General features: G+C 47.7%; 1 protein-coding gene across 2 annotated transcripts in view; it reads right to left on the reverse strand.

Moving 5' to 3' along the window:
* The window catches only part of LOC135909973 (integrin alpha-9-like), a 58,107-nt gene extending 50,449 nt beyond the window's left edge, over positions 1-7,658 (reverse strand). Inside the window, exon 1 of one of the 2 annotated variants that reach the window (XM_065441987.1) lies at positions 6,728-7,658. In XM_065441987.1, the coding sequence (XP_065298059.1) occupies positions 6,728-7,140 (413 nt within the window). In that variant the 5' untranslated portion in view covers positions 7,141-7,658. The remainder of the gene's footprint in view (positions 1-6,727) is intronic. The other variant, XM_065441989.1, reaches the window with a different exon arrangement.
* Positions 7,659-14,675: the final 7,017 nt, after the last annotated feature.

Consider the following 14,675-nt stretch of genomic DNA (forward strand, 5'->3'; position numbering starts at 1 on the left):
TGCATTTTGTCTGCGCCGACAGCCGTCGACCCAAAACAACCGTACACATTGCTGCAATGGCCGATGGAGGATGTTCAGGCGGGCTGGAAAGCGCTCTTCCGCTCCGAAATCCGGTGAAGAGCGCCAGAATCAAGCACAGAAAACGGGCGCCGGGCAACTCCCCCGCACTCCGAGGTGCACTCCCCCTCCGGTGGTGTGTCGCTGTAGCTTGCACAGCCTTTGGAAATCGCGGCCGAGGGTGGGGCGCTTCCTTTCCGCGCTCGCTGCGCGTGTGATACACACGACGCACAGCAGGGCGTCGCGATTCAGACAGCAGCAGGACGACGACGACGACGACGACTAACCGGCTCGGGCGCGCGAACGCTTGCGTGGGGCCTCGCTCCTCCGCTTCTGCAGGGTGGGCCCGTGCAGCACGCAGTACGCTGGTATCAAGCGAAGACGACACCCCCCCCCCACAAACACACAAACTCTCTTTTCCTTTTTCCGCGGCGCATTTCTTTCGCTACAGCTCCTTATCAGGCCAGCGCAGAGTAAACGTATACTCAAAGAGCGGCCTGCCGCTGCTCACACACAGGGATGTATCTCGAGCTGTCATTAGGTCAAAACTCGCGTCCTGTGTTCGGAAGATGTAACTCAGCTTTCAGTCAACGCCCGTTAGTACAACACGGCCGAGACCCCACCCCCTCTCCCCCTCTCCCCCTCTCTTCCTTCCCTGTAGTACTGACGCGTGGTGCGGTTCTGCAAGAAAAGTTAAGGGATCATATACGCACCCGTACGGCAGACTCATACGCCGAATGCAGTCAACTTCGTTTTGTTTATTTACTTGCACATTATTTGTTACACGCGAACACTCTTTCCGTTTTCCATCATAGTAAACGCGGTAAATCGTATTGCTGCTGTGTCATTAATTGTGGCCCGTGTGAGTTGCCCCTCTTAACTTGTTACTATTTATTCGTAGTCCACTTGATAAAGTGACAGCCGCCTCACCATCAACGTTCATAAAATGGCACCAGCTGCAATAAGGTAGATATTTATACGATGTGCATTGCAGCCCCCCCCCCCCCTTCTTTTGGGGGGCGGGGTGAGGAGATTCAATTTATTGTCCAAACCACGTATACCATAGCAACGCAATTATTGTTGCATGTCGGAGACTTTGACTCTGAAACGCTTGCTTTACAGTAAAATTAGGCACCTAATGAATCAGTGACATTCTGATAAGCAAACGGTGCTGATACGAGCCGGAGTCCTTCAGACACCGCGGTCAGTCCTTTAATAGCATATATACCCTCTATTTGGTGCGCGATTTCATGCAGCCCCAAGGTCTGCCGTCAATGGCGTGAAACGACCGGATGTGATACGCTGAGTAAATGTCAAGCTCCACCTGCAGCTGAGCGAAGCTGCTGCTTGTGAGAAGACACGCGCATCGGACGGTCGATATTAGCTGTAGTATATTATGTTTTCTTCTTGATTCAGGCTACAGGCGCATGCTAATATAGCGAAGGATACAGGAGGTCTCGCACCAGATCAACTGAACAAACATCCCTTCTCATCGGTGGAGTGGAAGTAACTCGCTCTAAACTGGCGAGCGGAATTCACCAATACTCCTTGCTTAACGCTGAAGTCAGGATTCAATTTTTTTTTTCACACTTTACACTTGGCATCTGTAACGCAAAAGAACAGGTTCGCCCAGATAATCGTAGGGCTAAACCGTAGTTTCTTTACACGCAGAGCATATATACTTCCATCCAATATTGCCAAAAGGTTTAAAAAAAGAATACAACGAGAATCGGTTATAACGATTTTCTGGTCATTATAACGACTCTTTATGGCCGAATATTGTTATAAGCGGACTGTATTGGCTGCATTCTTGAGTAACCTCTCACTTAGTTTTCGTTGAAATCTGAAATATTTTTTTATTTGACATACGCTTACCACTGATTAAAAGAATCGATTCGCGTATTCACACGAAAGTGCTTAGGCTATAGGACTGTTCGTAAGAGAAGGTGCCAGCCAATGGTCCCGGTGGAGATAATATAAGCGAAGGCCGGCTGGATCGTGATAAGCGCTTCTCACGAAACCAATCAGCGCCATGTAATCGTCCTCATATAATCAGCCATTCTCTCTTTCTCTCTCAGGGATGGCTGCAATTGAAGAGCCTCCATTACTAGCTTTAAAAGTATGAAACTTTGCACCGAATTCCCCCATTCATTTTTATCTCACCTTCCAGCATTCGTTTCTTTTTTACGCGCGGTATAGCGGTCCTAAACAGTAGGTACAACCGAAAAGCAAGAAGGGTGGAGAGCACTAAACTTCGCTGCGCGACATTCCTTCGCCAAAAACCAAAATTCGACTTCGTCAAAAGTGACTGCTGCTTTCTACGAACAAAATGGCATGACAGCTACCTTTACGCAGCCGACGCTGTCTCTGGAAAAAATGCAAGCGTGATGATGCACAGAGCCCGGCCACTTGTTAAAGTAGTACATAGGACCACTTCTGAAGAAGACAGCCCTGCACAAGGTTTGTATAACGCCTCACAGCGCTATAGTATAGCAACATTAACCAACAATCCTCACAAACTCTGGATAGTGACTATAGCCGTCAAGTAACGCGCCCCCGGCTAACAAATCGAAAGAAGTAATTTCGGACGTGAAACGCGATAAAATAAATAGCAGCACATTTTCACTCTCCTTTACTAAAGAATTGGACGTGCCACCTGCCTTGTTTTCAAGAAATATCAGATCACCTATGCCATTTTTTTTTTGCACTAACTGCTGCCGGCATTCCACGTGAGAATCCAAACTTTGATTCTCGTTCACAGGTCGACATTACGGACGAGAAACTATTAAATAACCTGAAGCATATTTCACCAGCACATTTTTTATGTAATACCATTCGCGGTCAATTTACACAGGTTGCATGCAGAAGGTCCTCCCTGCCCTCGAATATACGGTAACGAAAAACTCGTCACTTAACTGACCGATCTTCTTGAGAGCAAGCTTTAGCTCTCGCGTTTCGTATTCAGGTGCACTTGAGAAGGCAAATCTTCTCATTTGGCCGTGTTTAAAATCAGTCGAACGAAATTTACTACATTCAAACGACAAAAGTCAGATTTTAGCGACTGCTGGGAACAATTTCTTGACTTACCCCTTAGATCACTTCAGTAAAACTGTCGAAAATACTAAAATAATATAAAAATATACTGACAGGAGAAGACGAAACGATAAATGAAAGGCAGGGAGGTTAACCAGGATCAAGCTCGGTGGCCACTCTGATATGGGGTAAGGGGTAGAACAGATTAAGCAAAGAGATAAATTCAAGAGTTGATGTGCGAGAGAGTCACCGACACATAAACTTTCCTTTGTGAGTCGCAATAAGAACAGATGACATTTCCGCAGACTGACTCTAGTATAGCCTCTAGAGCGGACACTGTCGCTCTAAAGATTCTTAATAATTTGTAAATACAAATTTTTCAAGGCTCACGTGCCAAAGGCAACGATTTCACGCAATCAGCAAAATTAATTTTAGAAGTTAATCTATCGTAGACGACGCAATAGATACAGTTTACGGAATTGGGATATGTTTTCCTGATTAGGAGCTGTGCGATCGGGATTTGTACACATTCGGTGCTTCCGAATTCTTGGGATTCAATAATTTAAGGCAACGTTTGTTAAAACCTTGAGGGCTCATATAAACATACTTGCTCCAAATGGTCCGCAGAAGGTCACTTTTTCTTCGAAATGCGACAAATTTCATTCACATCGTTGCAGCAGTTGCATAAATAAAGCACTTCTCCATTTCGCGCGTACTTGAACAAGGAAATTGGAATTAGCATCTGGTTATAGCCTTCTCGCAACCAGCATACCTCGTTAGCACTCAGGACACGTCATTTGCTCTCATATATGTGCGATCTTTCTTGACTCTCTTCTTACAGCCTCCCCAGCCTTCCCAACTTTCGCACACTTCAACTTTCGTTCACATCTGCCAGCGTAGGTTTCATAAGCGCGTCTCTAGGAGCCCGTCCGACCCTTGTGTATGTCCTTCAACTGAACTTCACGGCACCCTACTGAGAGACGCCCCTCTTTCAACAGGCCCTCCTCCACCATCGTTGGCTACCCCCACCTTTATTTTTTCAGTTCAGTTTCTTTCCCTAAAGACCCGTTTGCAAGGGGACTAAATACTTTCTTCGGAGAATTATATTATTTACTTGGCTAAGTGAGTGAGTGAGTGAGTGAGTGAGTGAGTGAGTGAGTGAGTGAGTGAGTGAGCGAGTGAGTGAGTGAGTGAGTGAGTGAGTGAGTGAGTGAGTGAGTGAGTGAGTGAGTGAGTGAGTGAGTGAGTGAGTGAGTGAGTGAGTGAGCGAGCTTGGCCTGGCGGAGCCGTCGATGCTATCGCACGTTGTGCCTGGTGTGCGTGTCACCGGTCTTTAATGTATCAGCAAAAGTTTTCGATCAAACCAGTCGCCAATGTATACGCTGCTAAAACCGCCAGACTTAATCGTTCGCCATCGGCCTTGTTCGCGATCGGCCTTCGTAAATTACCAGGGCCCGTATTCACAGAAAGTTCTTACGCAATCGAATTGTTAGTAAGGGCAAATTCCAGCCGATCCTGATGCTGGAAGTTCGATTAGCGAAGGTGACCAGCCAATGACGAGCGAAAAGATTCGTGAATTTGGCCCCAGTTGTAATCAACCTTTTACCAATCAATCATGGTCGCAAATGAAACTCTCTGCCTCTTGCTCAACAACAGAACGCCATATAGTTCAGAAGAGCAGTTCAGTTCTGTTCCTTTATCTGGCCGGCTCGGCTTGTTTCTTCCATTGTATGTTGCGCTGTACCAGTTCTAGAATCAGAAGGGTGGCTCGCCGGGCGAGTGGCGTCTTCCTTGCATTCGTACTACGTCTTCTTTCACGCCGTTCGCTTCAAGAGCGCCATAAAGATACTAAACCACCACGGCCGGCCGAGTTCATTCACTCCCCATATTCACATGACATCAGTGTTCCGTCCTTGAAATCAAAGCCCACCTTATCAACTCTTCCTCCTCGTCACCGCGAAGAAGCTCTATGTTTTTTTTAAACAAAATGCCCCATCCTGAGCTTAATCGCACGCCTTCCATCATCCTGCGGGACCTGCATATCTCAACGCACCGGCCTTGCATGCTTCAAGTTTGTCGACCCCGTGTTCTTGCTGGCTTTTTGTTTCTTTCTTCCCCAGAGCAATAAAAGAGTGGGTCGGCCATCACATCGATGTCTTCACGTTACAGTCCTGCACTCACAAAACGTCTCGTAAAGTGCCGTCCGCGATGGGCAATTTGCCGCAGCGTTCATCTTGATGCGATGGTCGGAAAAGTGAGTGGCGGGCATCTTGTAGATACTGCGGGCGCTGATCAGTCTTGCGCACAGAGTAACATGTCATATTCACTGTTCAATTAATGTCAAAATCACACCGCTTTTAATTTGAAATAATATACTTGTGTGATATCTCTCGAGGAGTCTTGAGGTAAATGAAGTGAAATGAAATAAAACGTGGACATCGAGCTTCCGTCCAGCACGCTGTAAGGAAGCGGTTTCGGTCGCGGTTAATTGCGTGAATCTTTTCTTTTCTATCATGTTATTTTGCGCTACAATGCTCTTTACAATGCCTTACCAAACAAATCAGCAGTCAACTTTTTCGATCAGGTGTGCCGAAATTGAGTTTGAGCGCGCGGGAGATCAATACTGATAAGCAGTGATATAGCGCGTTCTTCGCTGTGGGGGGAAATAAAGAAAACGAAAAGAAAAGAAATTCATGCCAGGTGGACACGGATAATCTAAAGTCATTTGATGGCACAATGGCCAAGTTAGAGCACATGCTGTCGCTGAACGGTTTGGGACCGCCAGTTCAAGCTTCCTCGCTGTTGTTTCCGATCTCTGCCTCCCACTGGCATGGCGTGCGTTTTGGGACAGACAGAAACAGAATTGCCGGGAGATTTTGGACTTCGGACACAGCAGCATAAGAACACGTTGGCTTGTAAACACTTCCACAATTTCTGATGCGGAGTTTTCTATAGTTCCTTACAGTGAAGCCCAAATCGGCGCATCTCGCGCCTGTAAAATATGAACTCCGAAACATTACAACCGTCGCCGGACTTTCTATGTGCTGCCGTGAATTTATTCGCTTTTTCCGAAAACTGTAAAAACCACGACTGTGGTAGCTTGAAATCGGTGTCATTCTCAAAGTAATTTCTTTTGTACTAACACAAAAGCATGACCACAATGAACGTGTGGATGCAAAAGTTGCAAATTGAGAAATTGATTCTGGCCACTTCATTATACTGAAAAACACTTCTGGACGACGATGTGTTCAATGTTCGTCTAAAGCTGGTTATACTGACAAGTATTTCCGACTGGTAACAATAATAAAAAAGAGCATTGTGATGCTTTCTCTGCAGATAACTAAACTAAAGCCAGAAAGCATGAAAATAACCTCAACGAAAAAGCCTGCACCTGTAAGCTTCTGCATCGAAGTAAGCCACGGAAAAGTGACAGTAACTAAAGTGATCCCGGCTCGTTCTTCGGGTATACACCAATAAGACATGTGCGCAGCACTATTTAGTCAATGATCCCGAGCTTGTTGACGCTCCCCTGTCAACGATTCATCAGCTTACAGAACTGCGAGGAAACACGTAGGTCATGCGCTTACAACAGTCGAAAGCATGCGAAAGTGCACTTTGCTGGCGCGCGCGTACTCACTGCATTCCAAGCTGGCCGCCCGCATGCAAAGCCACTGAGTATCCAAAGTGACTTCCAGCAGCTCCGCGAAGCACCACAGGAAACTGAGTGTCCAGATTGAACGCGGACGTCAGCGAAGTGGTCATCCAGAGGAAAATCACGAACAACGGAAGCAGAGCGGGTTGCGCAGGAGATGCCTCCACGGTCGGAGTCGCTGGTCGTTTCTTCGAGCGGGCCATTGGTGCAGGTTCCGGCGGTTGAACCGCGCTCGCTCCAGACACGACGCGCCGCTCTTGACGACGGACCACCTCGGCGGCGTGCGGCGGCAGCCCCCCGCTGTTACTCGGCTGCCGATCGCTTGGCGAATAAAAGAAACAAAGGGAGCGATAATAACGCGCGCTTCCTTGGGGCAAACATCCGTCGCTCGCCGGCATCCGGCGACGGAGTGGTGGTGGCGGCGGCGGTGTGTCCCCTTCCCCTGCGCTAGTCGCGCACGTGCGCACCACTCGGGGCGCCTCGGGAAAAGAGCGCGCCGCAAAGCGCGTCGCCGAAGCGCAGTGTGCGACAGCCGCAACACCAGCGACGACGCCCCGCACGCGTCGCAACTCCCTTCCTCCCTCCGTTAAACACTGCGCGATCGGTGCGAACTGCAAAGCGCGGTCGGACCGGCGGCTCTGGCGATGATGTGGGGGGAGTCGGCCGTCTCAAGCGCGGCTCGCTTGACAATTCTCCTGTCGCACCGCTCGCGCTTCTGGCGCGCTGCAGCCACGCACGCGTCTCAATTGTGCCGCCGCGTGCCACGGAATCGGGTGGCTTGAGTCAACTTCCCGGTGACGACGCCGTGGGCCGTGCCGGCGGACGACCGGTGTCCTTGGGGGAGGGTTGCGCCTTCCGAGGAGGCGAGAGCCACCGCCGGTGATTCAAACAGGTGCGAGCAAGCGCGAAGCCGTGCCGGTCCGTGTGCGTATTGGCTGCTCAATGAGCAAGCCCCGTTTGCGGGGCGACACTGTACTGCTTACACCTGTGAGCGCGCGCGCGTACAGCAAGAGTGTTTACTCCGCCGGCTCTTGGTACACCGACTCTCTCCACGTTTTAAGACGGGCTTTCCCGGCGGCCGGCAGTAAAGTGTGCCCCAACGGAGTACCGTCTGATCCGACGTGACGTCATCCAAAGCGCCCACACGGCAGTTAATCAGGAGCCCATCGGGGCGGCTGCGTGATTGAAAATGCGTTGTTCGCGACTCCTCCCGCAGGAGTGAATGAGCTGGGCTCTTCTCTCCTTGTTGCGCAACTGTGCCGAGCGGCGATGAGTGGCTCGTGCCATTGCTTCCAGCGTTGATATCTTATGTCCGAGGAGTCGTGTTTTTCTTATACTTAAACAAGTGTTACACGAGCTGGTTTAGCGGGTGCGAAGGTGTCTAATGAACGGTGCGCGTGCCGTGCGAGGCCGTTGCATGTGCATTGCGAAAGCGAATCGATTACTTTCGCTTTCAGTCTTAGCCACGCTGGATGACGCACGTTTGCTGGATTACGTGTTACAGACTTACGAGTTGCCCGAGGGGAAAATTAAAAAATGGGCGTCGGAATTACGATATAATTATGAACCTTGCCAACCCGTGCACAGCAAATCCAACGCGATCAGAACGTTGTCGTTAATCAAGCTGTGACCTGCACTGTGGGGACAGCGTGGCATCTTTCGACGAGTATGAAGTTGACAAAATTTCCCAGTAAGCAGATTCCCAGTAAGAGGACTGATCTGATTTTTCTGATCTGCTTTCCCTCCGACTGTGACATCCACTTGTTTATAAAGTTATTAATAAATTTTTGTGTATGTGTCAATCAAAGTGCTGGCTGGCTATAAACCGGTACGACTATCTCTATTATATTGTCGAAGTGTGGTGTGCTTATTCAACGATTCACAGTGGCGTTCCCTAATAGGTCACTTATGCAGGCAATGTACGGAGCCGAGAGAGATACCTTGTTTACAAACGTTCAGCACGAATAGTCCCAGTAGTGGTCCCGTGTCCCGTGCATTGAGGGGCCGTTAAAGTTTCCCTAGTGGACAAAATTAATCCGGAGTCCCCCACTACGGCGTGCCGCATAATCAAATCATTGTTTTGGCATGTAAAGCTCCAGAACTCCCAGTAATCTTACTAATTGCCTAAATGCCCACCGTCTGACCACGAGTAAAACACTGAGCAGCGTACGTGCTTGTGCACCGGAATGTTGTTCAGGGGGAGCTCAGCATCGGAAGAGCATTGTTGGGGACCCGTCGGAGTGAGGTCGTTGTGAAACAGTTCTGCAAGCTCTTCAAAAAAAGAGAAAAACAAGACGGCGGCGTCCGAGGGAATGCGAAGGACGGACTTGTTGCTGAACAAAACAGCAGGTCCCGTCAGCAATACGGAAACGGCAAGATGCTTGAAAGCCTTCATCAGTCCATTGTCGACAAGTGACACGAATGTGCTTTTTGCGTCAAAGTTTTCCAGGTCACTGCTCACGTGAAGGGGACTGACTCAGAATCGCACCGCGATGCTTGACAAGCTGCATCTGTGAGTAGTAATGGGAGCGCTGCTACGCATAGAGCAAAAGAAAAAGAAAGAAAGAAAGAAGAAGAAAAAGAGGCAAAGGTTTGACAATGTGGATGATATTAGATTAAATGTGTCGATGCTGTGTGCAAGTCAGAGAGAAACGAAGAATTAGAATATTTTAATGAAGTACAATTTCTGTCAGCCCCAAATATGCTAGGCGAGCCCGGATAATTCGATAGGCACTTAGTGAGATTAAAGAGCTGCAGCCACAAGAGATTAATAATATGCTCAAGGTAGAGGTGATAGGAAGGTTGAAGATTGGTGAAGACGGGTGAAAGCATAGATCAGCCAGGGCGCGAAGAAAACGTGGGTCCCATCAGTTCCTCTTTATCGCAAGCTGACTCTATTAAAAGAATGTTAAAATAGCACACATTTACTATCTATAGTTCATACAAAATGGCGAGAGAAAATACTTTAAAAAATATTAAATACAGCTATATTAAACGAAAGGGTAGAAAAAGTTGTGCCCATATTCAGAAAACACTTAACGCTATAACTGTCCGTCAGAGCAGATTCGAGTCAATCCTAATGCTGTATTGACTCGAATTGGCCTGCCAGTCGATTGGCCGGCCACTTTATTAGCGAAAGTGGCCGGCCAATGACAACTTGAGCACGTACAAATGAAAAGTTCACGGAGCTTTTCGCATGTGTAAAGGCAGGTCGTCGTTTCGAAAAGCTTCGTGACCTTTTCATTTGTACATGTTCAAGTACAAAACTGCACATGTACACGCATGCTCAGCCTTTTCTACGCGTGCGTGTACAATGGTTCCAGGCCATCAAGGATTTCGAGGAAATTTAAGAGCACGCCAGCTCTTCCGCGTAGAAAATTCGGGACCTCCTATCCTTTGGCCTGCCGAAGACACTTACAACCTACCAGAAAAGAGTGGAAGACACAGCTCAGCGACAGACTACATATTTCGAAGTCTCGCAAGGAAGCATCAACACTCCTCAGCACACCATCCTATACGCATTCGAGAGAGGACGCCTCAATCATACCAAAAGCACACACACATTACTCATACTACACCATACGCATTATATTAACAGAGACCCAGGCTACCCCACTTACAAACAGTGTGGGGCCTATCCATCAAATAAACGCACCTCTTGAGAGTGTCCTGCCAACCCCCCCCATCTTCAGAAAGACGATACTTTCTAAACGACCACTTAACCAACGACCCGGCAGCTGGGAGGAGTGGACCATTCCTTTCATGGAAGTTTGAAAAGCTATGGCGGCCGCTTCTGGTGCAGCATATCAAGAAAGTGCTAGGCCAGGAGGCATGAGCCTACCACGAGGCCCGGACATGTGCGCGCGCGCGCGCGCGAAGCTTTTCTTTCGTAAGTGTCCTTTGCCGTCGGCTGGCAGTTTTTGCTAAAACTCGCGAACAATTCTAGCCTCAGGAGTCTTGTGAATAAGGGCTGAAAAAGAAAGAAACGTGCGTAATTAATCAGATTTGGGATCGAATTCCCAAAGCTTATTATCCGCAAGTGTAGTTTGTCATTGACCAGTACTGCCTTCCTTAACGATATATCTAGCATCAGAATTGACTAAGGTTTACTCTTACGAACCGTTCCAGTGTCGTAAGAACTTTTTTTGTGAATACAAGGCCAGGGGCCAAATTAAAAAAAAAAATGATTACGCAAGGATTATTCGTGAGAGAAAACTCCAGCCGATCGTGCAGGCTGGATATATTATTAGCGAAGACAGGCAGCCAATCGCAAACAACATTTACAAAAAAAAATAGTTATGAATTCGGCAGCTCGTTCGTAAGTGTTCTTCGCCACTGATCGTTCACCTTCGCTAACAGTATGCCCAGCGTCAGGATTGGCCTGGCAAGTGCTCTTGCGCTATAACCGGTCACAGAGAATATCCCAGCCAATCCTGGGCCCGTATTCACAGAGGTATTCATTCGTAAGTACTCTTTGCCATTGGTCCTCCGCCTTCGCTAATGATATGTCCAGCGTCAAGATTGGCTTGAATATTTTCTTACGAGCAATTATAGCATAAAAGTTTTTTGTGAATATGGGCCATGGTGCTGGACATATCATCAGCGAAGGCTAATGGTTATCCAATGGTAAATAGCATTTGCGAACGACAAGCTTTGTGAATTCGGCCCCAAATTGATGACGATGCGTGATGTTCAGTGTCCTATTGAGGTTAATGCACACGCGCGCCTCGCGCTAAACCAGACGACAGCTGATTCTAATCAGTATACCCGGTGCTCGTTCGCACGATCCAGTGTATTCTCTGTAGGTCGGACTCACTGATGAGCCGCACTTTCAACGTATTTAGCCTAACAAATAGACGCAAGCAATAAGCAGTGACCACTTATAGCTCGCACGCCATCGTCGGAGACAGCCTCTGTCCGCTGCTTTACGATTCTGAGTGGTCCGTACCGAATTTGCATTTTGGCCCACGGAAGATTCTGCGGTTGCCGGTAGCGCTGGGTACGTCCGCGCTATGTGTGCAGCGCCGCTTCTGCTGCTCTTTTGTCTCTCTTGGAAAAAAGCTTAACAAAATTTCTGCTCCTCCACGTAGCTCCGAGATAAAGTTATGTAAATTGCAAACAACCATAGTTTCCAACTGCTAAACGCAAATTCGTTATGTGGGTGCGTTTCGTTGAGAACGTATCGTAAGCACAAATAAAAGCAAATACAAATGACGACAAGCGTGGAGCGTTATTTGTGAATGTGCGATCCGCAGTTTAGGAGTCGGAACTGAGCTCGCACAGCTCCTTTCCCTGGTCTCTTCAGTATAGTAGAGCTTCTTTTTTTTTACTTTTACATTTTCTGTGTGCAGTTTTGCTGTACTGCATGAGTTGGGTTGGAGCAGAACCGAGGTAGCAAGATACTTCTGGGAGGTGCCTTTGTTTTTTAGTACACTCAGGCTGCTGCCCCTTATGAATAGACCTCCATTCTAAGTAGTTTCAGTGCCCATAGAGTACGCAAGTTTTCGTGTTATGTCTTTATTACATATGCGCATGAGTATTTGTCCCATTTTTTTTGTGTGTGTATAGCGTGCGGTGCACCATTGAATCGCTCTAGGTGAAAACTTTTCAAACTTTTCTAGTGTGGGACTCATTTGTGTTGGTCATCGTTTCCTCGTCTTTGTTGTGAATACATCAGCAGCAACACTGAAAACTTGCAGAAGAAGGAAAAAGAGAAGGAAAGACAGGGAGGTTAGCCAGTTCACTCAGTGTGCGCGTTGAGGGGTAGAACGGTGTTGCAGGGTATACGGACTGTGGCGCGCAATATTGTGGTTGCTTCGCACCTGTGCCCTCTACGAAGCGAAGCGCTTCATCCTTGTTGGGACTTGGAGCACACGCTCCCCGTTGGGCGAATGAAAAGCTGCAAAAGAATGGTCCGTCCTGGCATCTACGTCGTAAGTGACCTTCGCCATCGAGAAATGCCAACGACTATTCAAACCATCGGCCAACATCCAGCGGAGTCCGTCAGGACGCAGAAACAAATACTGGGCCCCCGGGTTTAGCTCCCACCAAATTCAATTTCTTAAATTTGCGTCGCTTGTTGCAGCTTGTGTCATCAGTAAAGTAACTGGTTACGTGCAACTGGTTACATGCAATTCGTTACTGAAAATATAATTGAATTACAGTGAGCTTTACCGAGTAAACAAAGTAATCGTTAAATTACAAAATTACAAGAAAAAGTGATCGATCACGAGTACATTACTACGCGTCATTCGTTACGTATAAGTCTGATTGAGACTGTGGGGATGCGCGACTCTCGCGTGTCCCCTGATGGTTTTCCCGCATAGCGCGTCTCCTGTACTCCCGCTTCGCCGCGTGGCCTGCGTGACGCCCGCGGCGGTCGATGTGGTTGAAGCGCAGTGCGAGAGATGGCGCGAGTGTTGCGCTGCTAACGCCGCCGACAGGCGAGGTTGCCTGGGCGCCGAAAGGAAGGCGCTTGCTCTTTTGGGGTTCGGGAAGCAAGCGGGACGGAAGTGCAGTGCCGCGCGCCGACCGATGCTTCGGCGAGACCGTCTCGCGTGGCCGCCTTCGAACGCGCCACGATTCGCGTGACTATACACGCGAACGACCAGGCGTTGGAATCCAGCATGGGGCGAACATATTCGCTCGCTTCCGGTCGCGGTGAGTCGGACTTCTAGATTTGTCGCGCGCCCATCGGCATGTTTTGTGGATAGCAACTCGGCTAGCAGGCACTGATCTATGAAAGGTGCAATAAATGCCCTTGTGATTGTTTGCACTACTGTGTTGTCGTTCCTTTGTCCCAAGAGCACGGGAGGAGAACCCCACAAGACTCAGCCAAAGGATTGAGTGCATGACTATCTTCGTTACACGAGGAGAATACTAAAGTAATTTCAGAAAATAGTAATCCGATACTTAACAGAACTGCCTATCATTTTCGAAATCGTTACCTTAAATTTTGCTGTCCTTTTGTATATTATACCATACTATCGCTGGAGTGCCTTTTTTAATGAAAATCCCAGCTTGAGTGCACACGTGGTGGCCTTATGCCCATCCATCTCAAAATCATGAGGTCTATCGTACAAATATAAATATTACCTGCCCCTACAGCTTAATATCGCACTATATATAATATATACTGTTCCCTTATATATACAGTCCCATTTGCAATATTGCTTTCTTGTATATTGTTTTACTTCACAACGTAATCTTCATATATTACATAGGCTGCAGAAACGTGGAAATCGAAGTAATTATGGGGGCTGCGAAGACCTGATCGCACTGTGCCTTAATGTATCAGAGCTAAATTATTGTCTCTAATTGATCTTGTACATGTTAAACTTGCATTAACTGTTCATAAACAAGTGCGTTATGACCCTGTCGCATTTTAAAGCCGTAACAAGACGTTTACAGCTTTAGAACTTCACATTTTTGTTACTCCTCATATTATATCGTAGTTATGAATCTTCTAGCTGATAACAGCTGACACATGTCATCGCAGTGTTTCTGAACACGATACCGTTTATCTTTCTCTTAGCACATGAGGTCAAGACAGTCCAAGTGTTTAAAAACAAAAATGTGCTTACTATTACGTATGCAAACGGAGCAATGTTTTGTGGTGGTGTTTTTTTCTTATGCTCACATTTGACGCGTGAACATCATGAACATCTCAATATTCATATCAGGCGCAACATAGAAGTTCCCTAATAATAGCCCATTACTACCAACACCAAAAATCCCCGCCCAGACACATTCCGTTGCGCATTCTAAATCAGAGTGCCGAACGGATCTGAGTGATTGATTGATAGCAGTCAGGACCCCACCGCCCTTTGATTTCGATGAATAAGGATCGCGACCTCGTCGGAAAACTTGATAAGTGTGCGGTAAGTATGAACTAGATGGTATTTCAGGGCACAACCAGGTCTCTGTTAAGGCA

Source organism: Dermacentor albipictus, chromosome 1 (assembly GCF_038994185.2).
Source record: "Dermacentor albipictus isolate Rhodes 1998 colony chromosome 1, USDA_Dalb.pri_finalv2, whole genome shotgun sequence".
NCBI classification, from domain to species: Eukaryota; Metazoa; Arthropoda; class Arachnida; order Ixodida; family Ixodidae; genus Dermacentor; species Dermacentor albipictus.